The sequence below is a fragment of the Nymphaea colorata genome, chromosome 10 (assembly GCF_008831285.2).
Source record: "Nymphaea colorata isolate Beijing-Zhang1983 chromosome 10, ASM883128v2, whole genome shotgun sequence".
Taxonomy (NCBI): Eukaryota; Viridiplantae; Streptophyta; class Magnoliopsida; order Nymphaeales; family Nymphaeaceae; genus Nymphaea; species Nymphaea colorata.
In genome coordinates this window covers 24,818,911-24,835,953 of record NC_045147.1, presented here as the reverse complement: position 1 = coordinate 24,835,953, position 17,043 = coordinate 24,818,911, and the positions used below count along the sequence as shown (strand labels likewise).

The 17,043-nt window shown below is 41.8% G+C and overlaps 3 protein-coding genes across 11 annotated transcripts in view; all 3 read left to right on the top strand.

The window, feature by feature from the left end:
* Positions 1-6,642, top strand: part of LOC116261738 (G patch domain-containing protein TGH) — a 32,782-nt gene extending 26,140 nt beyond the window's left edge. For 8 of the 9 annotated variants that reach the window (XM_050079910.1, XM_050079911.1, XM_031640581.2 and 5 more), the window contains 6 exons: positions 3,250-3,394; positions 3,602-4,085; positions 4,214-4,501; positions 4,595-4,711; positions 5,366-5,566; positions 5,800-6,642. In XM_050079910.1, the coding sequence (XP_049935867.1) occupies positions 3,250-3,394; positions 3,602-4,085; positions 4,214-4,501; positions 4,595-4,711; positions 5,366-5,566; positions 5,800-6,414 (1,850 nt within the window). In that variant the 3' untranslated portion in view covers positions 6,415-6,642. The remainder of the gene's footprint in view (positions 1-3,249; positions 3,395-3,601; positions 4,086-4,213; positions 4,502-4,594; positions 4,712-5,365; positions 5,567-5,799) is intronic. The other variant, XM_050079916.1, reaches the window with a different exon arrangement.
* A 438-nt stretch (positions 6,643-7,080) lies between these two features.
* On the top strand, positions 7,081-9,222 carry LOC116262706 (29 kDa ribonucleoprotein, chloroplastic-like). Its single transcript, XM_050080152.1, is given in 5 exon segments — positions 7,081-7,702; positions 7,705-7,727; positions 7,824-7,925; positions 8,025-8,303; positions 8,906-9,222. Coding segments are annotated over 5 exon segments (711 nt in total). The 5' UTR covers positions 7,081-7,449; the 3' UTR covers positions 8,960-9,222.
* A 3,805-nt stretch (positions 9,223-13,027) lies between these two features.
* On the top strand, positions 13,028-14,221 carry LOC116261815 (chlorophyll a-b binding protein CP24 10B, chloroplastic). The gene is made up of 2 exons (XM_031640695.2): positions 13,028-13,319; positions 13,528-14,221. The coding sequence occupies exons 1-2, from the start codon at positions 13,090-13,092 to the stop codon at positions 14,075-14,077; spliced, it is 780 nt and encodes a 259-aa protein (XP_031496555.1). The 5' UTR covers positions 13,028-13,089; the 3' UTR covers positions 14,078-14,221.
* Positions 14,222-17,043: the final 2,822 nt, after the last annotated feature.

The following is a 17,043-nucleotide window of genomic DNA, read 5'->3' as shown; positions in this document are numbered from 1 at the left end:
TGGAGTTCCGAGCATCTGTGGCCGACAGATTGGAAATAGGGGTAAGACAGTGCAGGAATAGTATGATTGGCATAGTGGGCTTCCTTTCCCGTTGAATTGATAGAGTTATGAATATCAACTGATCTGATGACTCGTCTAACAAAATCACACTTCTGAAATCCAGAGAGGTGAAGAAATATAAATGATAGAGAAAATGGAAGATGAACAAGTATTTCTCTATGGCATAGAGCCTATGCCAGGCCTGATATAGGCATTTGATTTAGTTCAGTTGGGTGGTTGGGAGAAAAAGAATAAATGAATTTATACTTAGATGACTAAAATACCATATCTTCTTTTTCTCCTTCCTTCTCTCAACCATCAATCTGGACTAAATCAGGTTATTCCTGATGAGTCTAGCGCTTAAGGGTTCTCTCTCTCTCTCTCTCTCTGTGTGTACACACTCACGCACGTGCACATCCAAGTTCTTCTAAGAAATGTTGTAGCCTATGTCACATGGGAACGGGTACGGGTGCCGGTACTGGTACGGGTACGGACCATTTTCAAAAAACTTGGGTACAGGGGTACGGCCGTACACACACACATATATGTCAAAAAATGCAGAAAAATAACATATTTGCACACAACGAAAAACAGAAAACACGCTGCAATCTGTTGGCCAAACAAAACACCCTGCATACAATGAAAAACAGAAAACAACTACGCAAAGAAGATGGACTCATTGAGAATCAACTACGCAAACAGAAAACAAGAGATAATAGTGAAAGAACAGAAACAATACAACGCCCAACGGTCGTCGCCGGACGTGAAGGCAGGGGCAGAACCGATGAAAATGAACTAAAACATGATAAAAACAAAAATATACCGCCGTCGTTCGCCTCCTGCCGTCGCCGTTCGCCTCCTACCGTCGCCGATCAGTCGCCGTTCAATTGTCTTCGCCTTTCATCACCGTCGCCGGCCGTCGCACGATGAGAGGAAACTAAACCCGTCGCTGTTTGCCTCCTACCGTCGCCGTTCAACTGCCTTTGCCTTCACCGTCGCCGGCCGTCGCACGATGAGAGGAAACGAAACCCTTAAAACGAAAACATGTTTTAAGGGTTTCGAGCTTTTTTTTTAACGTTATAATCGTTTAAAACTTTTAAATCTAAAAATCGTTAAAATTAAAAAAAGACACATTTGGACTCGGTCAAAGTTGACCGTAGCCAAAAAAGGTCAAAAATGACCTCCGGTGCGTTGACCGTACCCGGTATGGTCAACGCACAAAAAAGGCGTACCCAACCCCGTACCCATACCGGTACCATACGGGTACTCCTCCCCGTGTGACATAGGCTGCAGCCCTACCGGCACCTGCACTACAAGCTAACTGTACATTATTGCTTTTGTAGTGTATTGACACCAGGGCTCAACTGGTTGGTTTCTCAACCTCACTAGTATATGCTACCAAGCATGTTGAACTTGTTTGATTGCAAAAATCAGATGCAAGATTTGTGCTTGCTTGGAGGAATGAATAAGCAAATTTAATGGTTTATGAGTTGGGTTTATGGTTTAGGATTTGAAAACATGCAGAATTACAAATATTTTGGAATTATTTGGTTGTATTAAGTTTTGGCTTTGACAATAATAGGGACACACCTAACTTTTTGATATTGTTAAAACCTACGTCACACGGATACGGCAGATTGGGTTGAGTACCGGTGTCGACACGCCGACACGGCGATACGGCCGGATACGTTTGGATCGGGTCTGGGTCAGACCCGATCCGAACCACTTTTATAATCCGTTTTAACCTCGATTTTTTTTACGTCTTCTGTTTTATTTTGAAGTGCATTCCATCTCATCCACCAGATTCTGTCTCCCTCCAGTAGAACGCTCAACCCGCAGCCTAGAGGGAAAACCTAGAGAGTGAGAAAAGAACAAATAAATTAAGAAATAAAGATTCGAAATAAAAAAAACTCACCATTTCATGGCTCAGCACCCATCCTCCTGCTACCATGGCGGGTCACCAGCCGGTCAGCTGCATCATACTTACCACGTCGCCGGCCTTGGAGCCGCTGGTGGCATGCTGGCCTCCGGAGAAGAAGGATCGTGGAGGTCGCGATTTGGGAGAGAAGGATGAGTGAAGAGAGAAAGAAACGAAGGGTGAAAATGAGGGTTTCGAACGAAAGGGGCCTTTTATAGCTTTCATTTGAACAAATTTCAAAATGGCCCTAAATTTTGTGTTATTTAAACAAAAACGGTTATAATTTTAAATTGTTTGCAAACTCACCGTAACCTCATTTTCTATCAACATTATTTTATATATATATTTAAAAATTAAATTGTTTTAATATTTTAAAATAAAAGTGGGTTTTTCTTTGGCTGTGTCTCTGAGGACAGACAAAGTATGGACAAAGAAAGAGGGACGTTAGTCTTTTTATTATAAATTTCATGTTTTTTTATTTCATTATCATTTTTAATTTTTTTAAATATAATATTCGCCGTGTCCGCGTATCCTAAAATTTTGAACTTACCGTGTCCGTGTACCCGTACCCGTATCCGTAGGACACCCATACCCGTATCCGTGTGACATAGGTTAAAACTTAAAAGCACACCTATGATTTTCGATGGTCAAATTTTACCATTTTTCCCTTCAATAAATAATATGAAAATATGCTTAATTTTGTTCACATAGTTACTTAGATATTAATAAAAAACTAACTAACCCAGATATAGTTAATCATGTTCTTATATAATTGGATATAGTTGAGGATGTTAATGCAAATTAATGAACATAAATTTGTCTTTCTGAGGGTATTTTTGTCTTTTCATTGCATTAATGCCAGCCTAAGTTAGTAAGAACTAATAACTCAAAAAGTTGTTTTTTATTAGCGACGCAAAACTTGGGTGTGTTTTTATCAACTTTTTACATATCAATGAAATTATTGTTGCCTATTCTTCGTGTGATTTTGAAAATTTTCTTTAAATTGATATGATCAAAATCATTGTTATAAGCTCCTTTGTCATTTCACTGCAGTGTTGATTAACATTGCATTTTTCTTAAAATATGGCAAAAGCCATACAGAACTAGAAATATGCAGAGTATCTCTTTTTTGGCTTTAGTTGCAGGTGTTTTATTCTATGAAAGTTGTTCTCAAGAAAATTTTATGCATCTACTTTCTTGTGTTGCATTTTTTAAAAGCAAACTGTAGCTTAATATGTTTTTTTGCGTGGGTGGATTCTCATTTTGTTCACAACCTAATTTCAAATTTTCAGGATTTGATGTTAAAGAGACCCATTATGAGGAAATTGATGAACCTTCAGCATTGATCCAAGAAAATCAGCAGCCATTGTCTACGAAAGAAGATGGTATTGTGCGTGGTTTTAGAGTTGCATCAATTTCTGACTATCATCCAGAAAGGTACTTGAATATACATTCTGTTGATGATAAATCTTGATTCTAGATTTTAATACATTTTTTGGTACTTCCATAAGAAAGCAGAAGAAAACCTTTCTGCCAACTGGCTTTTAGTTAATTTATAGTGTCAATGCATCAACATCAATAATAGATAAATTTTAAGAGGGAAACTCCTTAACAATTATCTTTTTGTATTGCATGATGTTTCAGATTCAAGCCTCCTGTTATCCCACCTGAATTTGAACCTCATCACATCTTCACTCGTCCAGAGATTCAATTGTGCTCTATGGAGCCTGCCCCCCCAGAGGTTCCTCCACCTGAAGACAATGACTTGCGCATTATGATTGAAGGGTTGGCAAAATTTGTTGCACGTTGTGGTAAAGCTTTTGAAGATATATCTAGAGAAAAGCATAGCAACAACCCACTATTTTGCTTTCTTAATGGAGGAAATGGCCATGAATTTTATGTGAGGAAACTCTGGGAGGAAAGAAGGAAACAGGCTACTAGAAGTGATTCCTTGAATAATAAAACAAGTCAAGACTCACTGCATATGACTGCAGAGAAACGTGGGAAGTTACTGGGTGAGAAGTCCCTCAAAAGAAGCTCTATGGACCCCATGTCAGCTCCTGTTTCTATGGAAGCTATTCAATTTCGTTCTGCTTTATCGGACACATTCACCAAAGCTGCAAGTATGGTGAGTAATTTTCCTTTTTCTAGTTGTAGGTGTTTCTTTGGATAATTTATATTTCAAGGAAAGCTTCTTTGGTCTCTAGCCTGTCATTTGTTTAGAAAACATCTAAATAGATGCATCCTTGTGCATAGCTGGAGGTAGCAAAATCTGCAAAGCCTTTCAAAGATGATCCTGCCAAACAAGGGAGATTTGAACAGTTCCTTAAGGACAAATACGAAGGTGGCCTGCGGTCAACATGTTCAGATGGTAGTAATACCATGACAGAGACAGCTCGGGCATATGAGAGGCTAGATTTTGAGGCTGCGGCAGAGAACTTGGGGAAAGGAAAAGGAAACATGCAAACTTTTACTGCTGAGGAGAAGCTGATCGAGTCACCAATTATTTTTACAAAAGGCCTCTTGGATAAAACTGATGTCTCGGTAGGTTTTCTATATTTACTTTAATGAGCAAAAATGTGTAGATTGGCTCAGGAATGCAAGATTAAATGTGGCTAACTGAAATTGTATAATCAGCAGCAAGTTCATGAAAAAGAACCAAAGAGAGGTTATCCCCAGAGGACTGAGTATCAATGGCGACCTTTACCAATTCTATGCAAGCGATTTGATGTTCTCGATCCTTTCATTGGAAAGGTACTGGCAAGTGGCTCTTTGAAATTTCATGTTCTATGTTAGTTTTATTGCACAAGACAATATCAAAATCTGATGATTTAACCACCATGATATCGTATAAATTTTTATACTTTATAATCATGGACCCATTTATGGTAGGTATACAAGTGAGAGCTCGGAATTGTTCAAGGATTGTGAGTTCTGAGTTTTGATCGAGCAATGAGTGATCTAAAAAAGCCATTTCATTCCACCTTTTGTGCTGCAAAATTCATCATCCTGGTACCAGATAAATGATTTGGAACGTATGAAAAATTCCGCGAGGTACCATTCGGTTGATGAAAAGGTATTGCAGATCAAAGGTTGATGTGCTCAAAAGAAAATTAGGTATAAGGATGGTTCAATATGTAGAGGCAGGAAAATCTGTTGCTTTTATTACTTAGCACTGTCAGGACCATAACCTTGACATCTTATGTGCAGCCTAGTGCAATTAAATCATGTACATCTTAGTTACACCACATGTAATCATGGTTAAGGTGAATGCAACTGATTTAGTGCACATATGTAAATTGTGCAGCACATTTTAGTGGTACCCAGTTGCAAGTCCTGTCTTTCTTCCATGCGACTTTTAGGAATGCTGTCTTCATTATTTCACTTATTTTTTTGTCCTTTTTTCAGCCTCCTCCCTTGCAGAGAACCAGAAATATAGTGGACATGCCTGCGATTTCAATTCCTTTTCGGAGCATGAAGGAAGTGGGAGATGATGCCAGAAGTAGAGGTTCAACAGATCCAAGAAATGGGGTAAACCAAACAACCTCGGTTGAATTGGCACCTGAGCCAGTTGACTTAATTGCACAGAGGCCAGTGGATTTGTACAAGGTAACAGTTCGGACTGGCATTATGCTTTTCAATACTTACCCTTTAGGAAGTTCTGTGCACTTGATGGACAGTGTTATGAACTAATTTCACATGTGCAGAGCATCTTCTCAATTGTGTACATGTTCAATATTTCTGTAAACTTTTTCAGGAGTATGTTGTCTCTAGAATGCTAGGATGTCAGAATGTTTGAGATGTACATACCGTATATTTGAAAATTTTGTTTCTGTGTGCAGGCTATATTCTCAGACGATTCAGATGATGAAAATGAAGTTTCTAGTTCTCCAACCCCTCATCATGAGGCCAAGAAAATTGGAGTTAACAGTACTTTAAATCGATTGATTGCCGGAGATTTCCTTGCATCGCTTGGCCAAGAGCTCGGCTTGCGGGTGCCCCCTGATCCAATTTACTCCCGGGAGAACCTTGAGGGGTCTACCTCAAAAGAGACAAATAAGTATCATTTAAAGGCCTTGTCAGGAGGCAACCAGTCCGTGGCTGGCAATTTTAATGATGAATTGAGATTTCCTTCTGAGAAAGCACAATCTGACCGTAAAGTCATGGTTCAGGAGAAAGAATTTGCTGTGAGAAGTGGTGATGGTGGGGAAAGTACATTTAGGAAAGGATCAGGTGTATCTGGTTCCTCTGGTAATCAAAGTGCTCCTGTTGAGAGAAAAACCGGGATTAATCAAGAGTATCAAGTCGAATTTAGAGGACCAGCGAGGGCTGCTTTTGGTGCAGTTAGGGAGGATTCTTCTGATTCTGATGGGAGCAGATACCGTTTTGAGTCCTCGGAAAATAAAAGGGAGAAGAGGAAATCACATGGACATAGACGTTCAAGAAAGAGCAGGTAGAAACTTGTGTTACTATTGTACGATACGTGGAGAGGGATGTGTTTTGCAATTAGATGGTCAGAAAATCTTGTTCGCCTTTTCATCTTTTGTGAATATGTTGTTATGGTAATAAATCTTTCAAGAACTAGTTTCGGGTACACTATTTATTTATTTTTCAAAAATAACCAATAGAACCAATGCTTGGGCGATATGAATCCGCTCTGGCATGTACAACAGTGATTTTCAGAATGGTGGCTGTAGCTCCTCTTTGCGTCCAACTTTTTACTGATTAAGGAAGAGTAGCTATTTGAAGATGCACGATTTTCCCTTTTAGGGAATAATGTTACCCAACTTCAGAGGCACGACTATGAAGCATTTTCTAGTGATTCACATACTATTTATTTGGTTGGTCCCGAAAACCTATAAAAGACCCATGAGATTTGTTCTCATTTTTTAGTTTCATATCTACCTTTCTTTAAAACTTGGCGAACAGCTTTATCTATAATCTAAACAAATCAAATACCTGAAGGTAAGCGTTGCTTTGTAATTCTTTCTTGAATATGTTTTTCTTATTAAATTCGAAGAGTGTATCTGGCGGCTTATAAATTCCGATTCATATTAGAAATTTAAAATATGACAAGTGGGAATCCTGAGAAATTCGTATGTGGATTATAGGAACACGATTTGGGGCTTCCAAGACGAGAAGATAGGGAAAACTTTTAGGTCTAATCGCCGATCCCGTGGACCTCAGTCGAAGGGGACTTTGACTGTTTGTTTTTTCATTGGCGTCGGACGCTCGGTTTTCGGGGTTATTAACCCCACAGAAGAGATAAGAGTCGTTCTGCTTTTCAGTGTGATGGTCGCCTGAACTCCGAAACAAGAGAAGGGAAAGAGAGAAAGTGCGACAGCCCTCCTTAGCCCCATGGCCGCTGCTGCCTGCCTTTCGGCCGCCGCCAGCACCTCCGCGGCTTGCTGCCGCTCGACACCAGTTTCTTTTTCTCAATCCCTACTGGTTGACGTTGGACGTGCAAATTTATCTCTACGCTCACCTGCGCCATGGGCTGCTTCTCAGGCCATTTGGACGCCGTCTCGTTAATCCTACTTCGAGCGCCATTGGCAAAAAGGAACAGTTCTAGGCGGCCGCAAGGGATCTCGTGGGCTGTGGCTCACGAGGAAGCCGCCCGTGTCGAAGAGAGAGAAGGGGAAGAGGAGAAAGAAGAGGCGGCTCCCTCGCCACCCAATACCAAGCTTTACTTCGGCAATCTGCCTTATAGCTGCGACAGCGCACAGCTGGCGGCGATCGTCCAAAGTGTGGAAGCCCAGAACTTGTGGAGGTAAAAACGCTTGCATATTGGAATGGGTTGATTCTTGTTTATAGCGATTGAATAGGCTTTTGCGACGGCTTCATCATCGCTGAAGGAATGTTTTAGGTGCTCTACGACAGAAACACGGGAAAGAGCAGAGGTTTTGCGTTCGTTACAATGAGCAGCTTCCAAGATGCTAATGCCGTGATCGAGAACCTCGACGGGAGTGTAAGACGATTGACCAAATAAAAGAGAACAAGATCCCTTGCATATTCCTTTGTGTGTGTGTATATATATCGTGCAGAAACTGAAAAATGAAATTTTCAGGAATACGGAGGTCGAAATTTGAGGGTGAATTTCAGCGACAAACCGAAGCCGCGGGAGCCCCTCTATCCAGATTCCAGAGACTGAGTTAAGTTGTTCGTGGGCAATTTGTCATGGACTGTAAATTCCGAGAGTTTGATGGATATGTTTAGCGGTTACGGGAATGTGGTTGGAGCTAGGGTTCTGTACGATGGGGAGACAGGACGATCTCGCGGATACGGTTTTGTTTGTTTTTCTTTCAAATCCGAGATGGAAGCTGCACTCGAGTCCTTGAACGGAGTGGTAAGCTCCTCTTGCTTTTCTTTTTCTTATTCGTGCAACCCGTTACTGGACAGGCGCCTTTCTGTAACTTGTAACTTGTAAGGGATACCATTTGATCCGACGATGGAAAAGCATACACAACTAAGCCTTGAGATTGAGGAACATCTTCTCGTCCTTCTTTTTCCGGTTTCTCGTTTTAATCATGTTGCCTGAATCTTTTCCTAGTTTCGTACGCTACATGGCTTGCCTACATGGCTTGCATATGAATATGACCACAAGCTTTCATGATCCAAAATCAAGAAAATGTAAGAGAAAGATGCAAAAGAAACGTCGCATGAAGAGAGACAGTGCGTAGAGTTTATAGCAGTTACAAGCCTCTTCTGATTTTACCTGTAGAATTCTGGGGAACATTCTCCCACGATATTGTGAGATTCTTATGAATTTGTTCGGGTAAAAACTACTTCAGCCGGCTGGTAATCCTTTTTTGGGTAAGGCTAAATAAGTTATTCTTCAAATTGGTGGTGATTCAGCCTAAGAAATTGAGTAACAATCGAGAAGCTAGACATATACCAGAGATATTCATGACCCCAATTTTCTCCTAGAAATTTAAATGTTGGTTGCAGGAATTAGAGGGCTGGCGCATGAGGATTAGCCTTGCTTTAGGCAAAAGATCGTGAAGGGGGCGTCCAAAATGGGGAAACAAGAGTGATATACAGATCAAAGTCGCAAACAGGCTTCTGTTTGTATAAAGATCGAAGTCCCAACATCTCAAGAGATGTGTATGTTCTCGGTTGTGGCGAACCGTTGGCAATTACTGCTGTCTTTATTTGTTCAGTTGGTTAGCGTCCAACTGCTCACCAGTTATGAGGTGGATGATGTCTTGATGAAGCCTTCTTTCTATTTATTGTTCTTAGAAAACAAAGGGATGTTTCTCTTGTATCTTAAAGGAAAATAAACAAAAGGAAAGATAGAAAACAAAGGGTTTGGGTTTCGTTTCTCTTGTATCTTAAAGGAAAATAAACAAAAGGAAAGATAGAAAACAAAGGGTTTGGGTTTCGTTCATTTTCCTTTGTAAACCGTCAAAATTGTTCGGTCAGCAACCTTTTTTTCAGCAGAAGACTGCCTGAGTATCTTCGAGGTGTAACAGGAAAGTACGACATGAAACAAGGATCCGAAAAATGGGTTAAAGAACGACAATTTAGAAAACTATGGTCTTTTCTACTAGAACTTCCGGATCTGGGAATATCAACCACTTACTACTGCCGCAAATCTAACATGACCGTAGGCGTAATGCCACAACATTGACCTGCTGGCAGACTTTGACTTGAGCACTGATGTGACACCTCCTACCAGCGTGCGAAAGAAGTCTCCCTTTCAACGCAGCCAATCTTCTTGATACCTTTAAATCTAACTGTTGACACAATTCCCAAGTCAGTTTACCCACAAACATGGGAACGCCAAGATTCCATATGCTCCCACGTTCCCAATCCTTTAGCATCTGCATATACTTGCCACTCGGTTAACTAAACCAAGGTCTTTAATGGAAGCTCCCTACAAGGAGACAACAAAATAGTGTTACCTTCCGTGAGAGCTAGGGCTGCAGAAAGATCGGAGTAGCTAGAATTTGACTCGTTTATTCGAGCTCATACATCTCGACTTTCATAAGGTCAAGTAAATTTGTAATTCATATTATATTAGTTTTAATCATCAATATTACAATTGAGTATTGATTTGCATTAATGGTTTATATTTTTCACCTTCTATCCGTCTATTTTCTTTCTCCCTTGCGTTTTTATTCTCCCCTTTTCTTCTTCTTCTCCTTCCTCCTATTATTATGTTTCTGTAGGATTTTTATCTCCATTTATTTTTTTGGATTAGCGAGATGGGTTCCCACAAAATGGCGTGTAACCGCAAATGCGACCACCACTATTGATCCCAGGAGGAATTAATGTCCAATTGCACCCATCCGCAAGCGGCCGCCATTGCAAAAAAAATTATCATGATTGGTATGAGAAGGATATGGCCCCTCGAAATCATATGGGGAAGGATTAGTATTTGCTTTTTCGACCTGGATACTACTGAATTCCTGCAACTCCTGCACCACAAGGTTGGGAACAGTAATCGTCACTTATTTATCAGCCTGCCCCTGGACGCCCCTGCTGCACAAAACTTAAGAAGCCTCATCAAAAGTTTCTGTTGGGCTCCAAATGAAGCCGCTCAAATTCGAACCTCCAAGCTCGTAACTAATAAACATATGAAATAGATCGATCTACCTTTCCTCCTCTCTGCACATTACATTTCTATTATTTCATCTCTTTCTCTGCTATGTTCAGTAAAGCTCCTACATGTATCCTGACAATGCGTTACTCTTGGAGAAGTTTCGGGGTAGGATTTTTGCAGCACGTATATAAATCCATGAATGAGGATGAGGGTAAGTTGTTGAATGGAGATGTTCACGTCTAACGGGCAGTGGAAGATATCTAATTGTTCTGAGTGTGATACACGCTTGTCATGTTTAGGCCTTTTCTTAAGGCATGATATTGTTGGCAATCACAAACTCCATCTAGAAAAATGAGAGATAGGAGGTTATCAAACCAGCTGCTACTCATGGTGGCCGCCATTTGTTTGAGGAATGTTACTCTACTCGTCAAATGGTGGCATATCTTGCATCAGACTGGGCACAGTTAATGAGACACAAGTATGACTTGGAAGCAGTGGGGTCTCGAGACTCGATCTGTATGACGGGTTGCAAATCGAATTTAGAGATTTCATAGATTAATGCGTTCAAATGGGCCAAGGACCGTAATGATGATCATAGTAACAATAATACCTGATAGTAACAATAATACCTGGTTAGCCTGGGTTCTACATCTATTGGTGAGTATATATTGAGTTGGTAAAGTGTATCTCTCATTACTTCCTCCATGCATGGAATGGTTTCCATGGTTGTTAATCTATGGGGTAAAGGCTCACCTCGTAATTGGCATAGCTGATTATGCATGGTAGGGTACAAACACGTTATGTTTTGAATAGGAGGGATCTTCAACTCCCTAACAAGTATGTAATTAATTTATTGTAGTGATGAAGAAAGTATCGATCATCTCTTTCGGTATGCCCAATCATGGGATAACTATACAGAAGGGTCTGGCATTCACTGAAGTGATTGTTAGAAGGCAATAATTTGCTAGAGAGGTCGTCAGGAGGCTTTAATTCAGTTTGCTGGACATCTGAAGGCGCCGGCAGTCATGGAAAATTGGGCCTTCTTACAACCTGGTGATCTGTTTGGTCTGCACGAAATGTTCTCTTTAGAGGGCAAAAAGTAGACATCAATAAATTGGTTACTCGAGTTCTTTGTGATGTTGCTTCAGCCGTAAAATGGTGTCATCCTACGGTGGGACAAGGTCCACCATATTTTCATATTTGGATTTGCTCTTTTTGCCTTAGTTCCGACGCGAATATATCTTCTGCAGTCATTCGGAACAATCCACTGTCAATCTCTTTCGGCATTGCAATATTACCCAAGCGACTTTTTAGGTCACATGGAATTCACCTCCAATTAGCGTGTACTATAACTCCCTCGGTGGTACGGCAGCTAGCAATACAGACTTTGCTACTAAGCTTGAAGTTTAACAGGATCATATTAAGAGGAAAAAGTTTCGGTAGGTCATTTATCGAAAGGAAAATTGCCAAATTCTTTGCAACAACCTGACTTCATAAATAATGTCACCCTTCCCTCTCTGGTCGTGGGAAACGTTGAAAAAGAGAGTGAGAAGACTTTGCTCGTGGATGTAGTCACTGTTATCCTATCTATGGAAGTAAAGTCTGCCACCCAAACACCGGAAAAACTTAAAACCTAGTGTGTTAAAAATTCCAACTTTATCGAGACGCATAACTTGACGGAAGACTTCCAATTTGAAAGGCCTCGGGTTGAAGATCACGTACTTTTATTAATGGTGTCTGCCCTCCTATTTCCAAGGCACATCAAATAAATAAAATATGCTCTCAATCAACGAGACGGGGTTCTAACCAAACATATTTTTACAAAACTTCATGATAACCATTGGTTAAGACGTGGAAATGGTCAAGTAAGTTGTTTGGAAGTTGCAATGCAAGTCTAAGTGCCCAAGCATTATAGCGGAAAACTGGGCCCAAGCCCACCTTACTCGAGCTAATACTCAACCGGCTGCGCAAAAGGAAGGCCTAAATGGACATTTTCTAAATTTGTGGCCACATATGCTACAGTTCAATTTTTATTTTTCATTTTTTTGGAGGAAAATGACTTGTTCTTATCTATAGTAATTTAGAAGCCATCCATTTAAAATTCATATAAATAAATCGGATTCCAATGATTTGATAACTAATCGATACAAAATGAAAGACCATTTCCGGCGATATATATTTTTATCTTGATGTATAATTTACAGACATCCGTTTAATCATCACAGATATAAATCAGATTCCAATTCTCCATCGTTACAAAATGGGAGACGAATGACCTAGAAAGGGTTTGGTTCAAACAATGCTGTGGAGATGAGATCTTTTTCCCTGCACGCAGTCCGTCTGTGACGTAAGCCGCTGAAACGTGAGGCGGAGAAGCGAAGGCGGCAAATTCTTTCCACGTGTCTCCGGTGCGGACGATCTCGACGATGGAGAGGTGGCTCTCATTGGACCGAAATCTATCCAAAGCGGATTTCGGGCATCCCGCCTTGAGATCAACTTCTGGACGCCCCCGATATATCGTCCCAGGCGATAGTTGCGATTTAGCGTCCAAGAGCGAGAGAGGGAGGAGCGAAGAAAAGAAGGGCCGATGGCGGTAGCTGCGACATCCGCGATTGCGTCTCCACTGAGGTCCTCCTTGCTGCCTGGAAGCAAGCTCAAGCAACAGCTGGGGACACCAGCGTCTCATCTTAGCACCTACCATGCGGGAGTTCGCAGGCAGCTGGTGGTAGTGTCAGCTGCTGGCGCCGCCAAGAAGTCGTGGATACCTGCTGTCAGAGGTGGGGGGAACTTCATCGACCCAGAATGGCTCGATGGCTCGTAAGTTTCTCTCCTTCATTCATGCTGTTATTCCTTCTTGCAGTCTCTCTCAACCGACTCAGACGTGATGCGTTCGAAGATGGAGCCAACAGACCTGCCCTGTTGGCTTTCCTTTTACAGAAGAATATGAAGATGATGATGATGTTAATTAAAGCTAATGTTGATTAAGGCTAGTGGCTTAATTTGTATCATAATCCGTCCCTTGCAGACTTCCAGGTGACTACGGCTTTGACCCACTCGGGCTGGGAAAGGACCCCGCATTCCTCAAATGGTACAGAGAGGCGGAGCTGATACACGGCCGATGGGCGATGGCTGCAGTAGTGGGCATATTCGTTGGCCAGGCGTGGAGTGGCGTCCCCTGGTTTGAAGCCGGCGCCGACCCCGGTGCCATTGCTCCCTTCTCCTTCGGCTCCCTCTTGGGGACTCAGCTGCTGCTCATGGGTTGGGTTGAGAGCAAGAGGTGGGTAGACTTCTTCAACCCGGATTCTCAGTCTGTGGATTGGGCGACTCCTTGGTCGAGGACTGCGGAGAACTTCGCCAACGCCACCGGAGAACAGGGATACCCTGGGGGCAAGTTTTTCGACCCCCTCGGTTTCGCCGGCACGATCCAGAATGGTCAGTACATACCAGACGTCGAGAAGCTCGAGAGACTCAAGCTGGCGGAGATCAAGCACGCCCGTATTGCCATGCTAGCCATGCTCATCTTCTACTTCGAGGCTGGCCAAGGCAAGACACCACTTGGAGCTCTCGGCCTATGAGGATCCCAAGTCCTGAGGCCATCTCATCCCTTGTCCACTGCGGAAGCCCGGCCCACCTAGCTACCTTCTGATCCTTCCTTTCATCTATCCATGTACCAAACAGACATTCATTTCAATTGTGTAGATGTACGTTTTCTCCCTTTATGGCGTGCTGTTTTCTGGGAGCCGAGTTCATCTCTCTTCACCGTTAAAAAGGACCCCATAAAAATTTGTAGCTCTTAACCGCCACAGCGCCTTTCAATTGTACGCTGGCTACATTGAATCTGCTGTCTTCGTGGGAGGTGTTTCATAAACGGATCAAGACGACTTAGAGAATGGAATATCCTCCATACAACCTGTGGGGACGATGTTTGCCTCATCGACCAAGGTCTGGTGGGCAGAAGCAACAATATCTTCGGAAAGGAAAAAAAAAACGAGGAGGTTTTTGGGAAAGGGGGAGAAGAAAAACACCACGATGATGATGGCTTGGTATTTTGATTTGAAAAATAGAATTTCACAGCAAAAATCGTACTCTCAAACTGGAATTAGAATGAAAATTCTAGTTCTAATTTCCTTTGTATTTGATGGTCTGGATTTTTTCTTTCAGAATTGAAAATCACTTGATTGATTAAAAGGGAATTAAATTCTAGAATTCATAAATCAAAGCGTTCATGCCGTGAGTCCCAAAGAAAGATTAAAAAATCTCATAATACCAAAATTATAATTTCACCCCTTAGGTGGCGAGTAAATGCATGGGTATTCAAATGTTTTGACATTAAAATGTCGGGCAGTTAATATCATGCATATGTGGGATGGAACTAAAAGTTCCACCGTCCATAAACCAGGCATCCCATGCCCACATTTCATATATGTGGTATTAAAATACCACATTTCACTTGACGGTTGACAATGAAAACGGTGCATCCTAATTTTAGAGCAATGTTAGCAAATATATGCCAGTTGCCATCCACCTACAAACGGGAAACTTTCTGTGAAATACCATTTATTTTTTAAGACACATACGATGAATTGACCAAGAAATGAGGGAAGAGAAAACGGCAAGAAGAGGACTCAACACAAGATGCAAAGACTGCTTACATTTCTTGACATACTTTTATAAGTTATGACCGCCTTGCTAGATGGGGCATGTTGCCCGCGCGCTGCTCCAATTTTGACTCTGAAACCCTTTTGATCTTGGCTGAGTTTTTTTGTTTAACTGTAAACGGTTTCCACTATTCATCAGTAATTTTAAAACATAAAAATTTGGTATGCTAAGAAAACTCAAAAATTGGGATCAATCAGGCACTGGGATGTTTTTGCTCTCTTTAGCAAACTTTCAACTAGCTCAAAATTGTTTTGTAGTGAGTACAATGCGATAAAGCTCTGAAAATCGATAGATTTCTGAAACTCAATGTTAAACTCACCTAATATTAATTTAAGGCCATTTAAAGGACGTTGCAACAATTCTGCAAGTTATCACGGGCATGAAACTTGCATGTTTAGCGTAAGAATAAGGTTTGACCAATTCTAACTTGTCTCTGAAGAACTAAATAGGATTCATCTTGGCCTCACAGGCTTTGCAGAAAACTAAATTTAACCTTCCGTTTTGTAGTAATTATTCGACGCACGATTCGAGAAAGCTGGCACAATTAAAAACTCCATGGTATCGCAGAGAAAAACACCTTGCCCCTGTTTCTGTTTTGAAAGAAAGCTTGACAGAAACCAGCGGGCAATTTAATTATCGTTTTAGTGTCTTAAAGAGGAATAGAAATAGCTAGCTCTGGTTTCTGAAGCTATACTTTTGTCTTATTCCGGAACGTATTTACAGTCAATTTACTGTCTTAGGATTGGGAATTGTCCTCTAAATAAAACAGACAAAAATCTGGCTTGACTGTTATGTTCAGATCAAACGCTATCCCTGTTCACCTTTCTGGCTGAGCTACAAATCGGTTTTAGATCTCGTAAGCTTTTCAAAGTAGGATAGAATGCACGGATCCAACTTTGGATAATCAACTTACTATAGGATCGAATATTAACTCTCACCCAAGACATCGCAGGGTTTCATCATGTTCCAAAAAATTAAGTCACAGTTCAATTATAAAATTCCCAGGGCGTGACTCTGAAGAAAATATACACCAAAGGACATCAAACCTAAATTGTCGATCTAACACCGTGGACGACCCAGATAGAGAGTTGTGCGTCTCTCCCATGATTCTCTGTGTCTCTGTGCGCTGTTCGTGCACTGGTCCATGATGCAGTAGCAAGCGTTCTTCACCATCAACCAAATTTCTCCAGTCCCTCATCGATCTGTGGTGTTCTGCTTTTCAACAGCCTTTGCTGTTACTCCTTTCTTATCTGATGACATCATCCCCTTCTTCTTCATTTCCATTGGACACCCATCTTCACACAACAGCCACGCCGGAGCTTAAATGCTCCTTTCTTGCTACCGCCCATCTCTGAGTCTGGGCGATGCCCTTCTAACCCCAATGCCGTTCCTCATTACTCAATCCACACCTGTTTTCATATTGCCTCACCGATGGCCAGACTCACTGCGCCTACTCGCGGAGATTCATGACCACCTATTCACAGCATCTCCATTCCACTGAAGTCCGTCGCGGGTGATTCACCACCAATCCACAGCATCTCCATTCCACTGAAGCCCGTCGATGTCCCAGTAAGTAGTAGCCTAGTAGGGCATTGTTAGAAGGTCGATTTTTGGGGGTTAAAGGAAATCGAGGAAAGAAAGGAGGAGAGGAGGGAGATAGAGCGGGTCACGGGGAGTTGCTCGACTTTTTCGAGCTTCTCCCTCTCTTTTTCAGACCGAAATATGCGCCGTCCATGGGGTTAAAGAAAGAGAGAGAGATAAGCCTATGGCCCTATCGACACCATCGGAGAACGTCACTGCCGGTCAGCAGAGGGAGGTAGAGGCATACGGCTTGCGGGCAGAGAGGTCAAGAGTCGAGACTGTGGCTTGCGACGCTGCATGA

Coding starts and splice junctions, on each gene's coding strand:
- LOC116261815 (XM_031640695.2), top strand. CDS start 13,090: ATGGCGGTAGCTGCGACATCCGCGATTGCGTCTCCACTGAGGTCCTCC. Junction 13,320..13,527: donor CCAGAATGGCTCGATGGCTC/GTAAGTTTCTCT, acceptor CGTCCCTTGCAG/ACTTCCAGGTGACTACGGCT.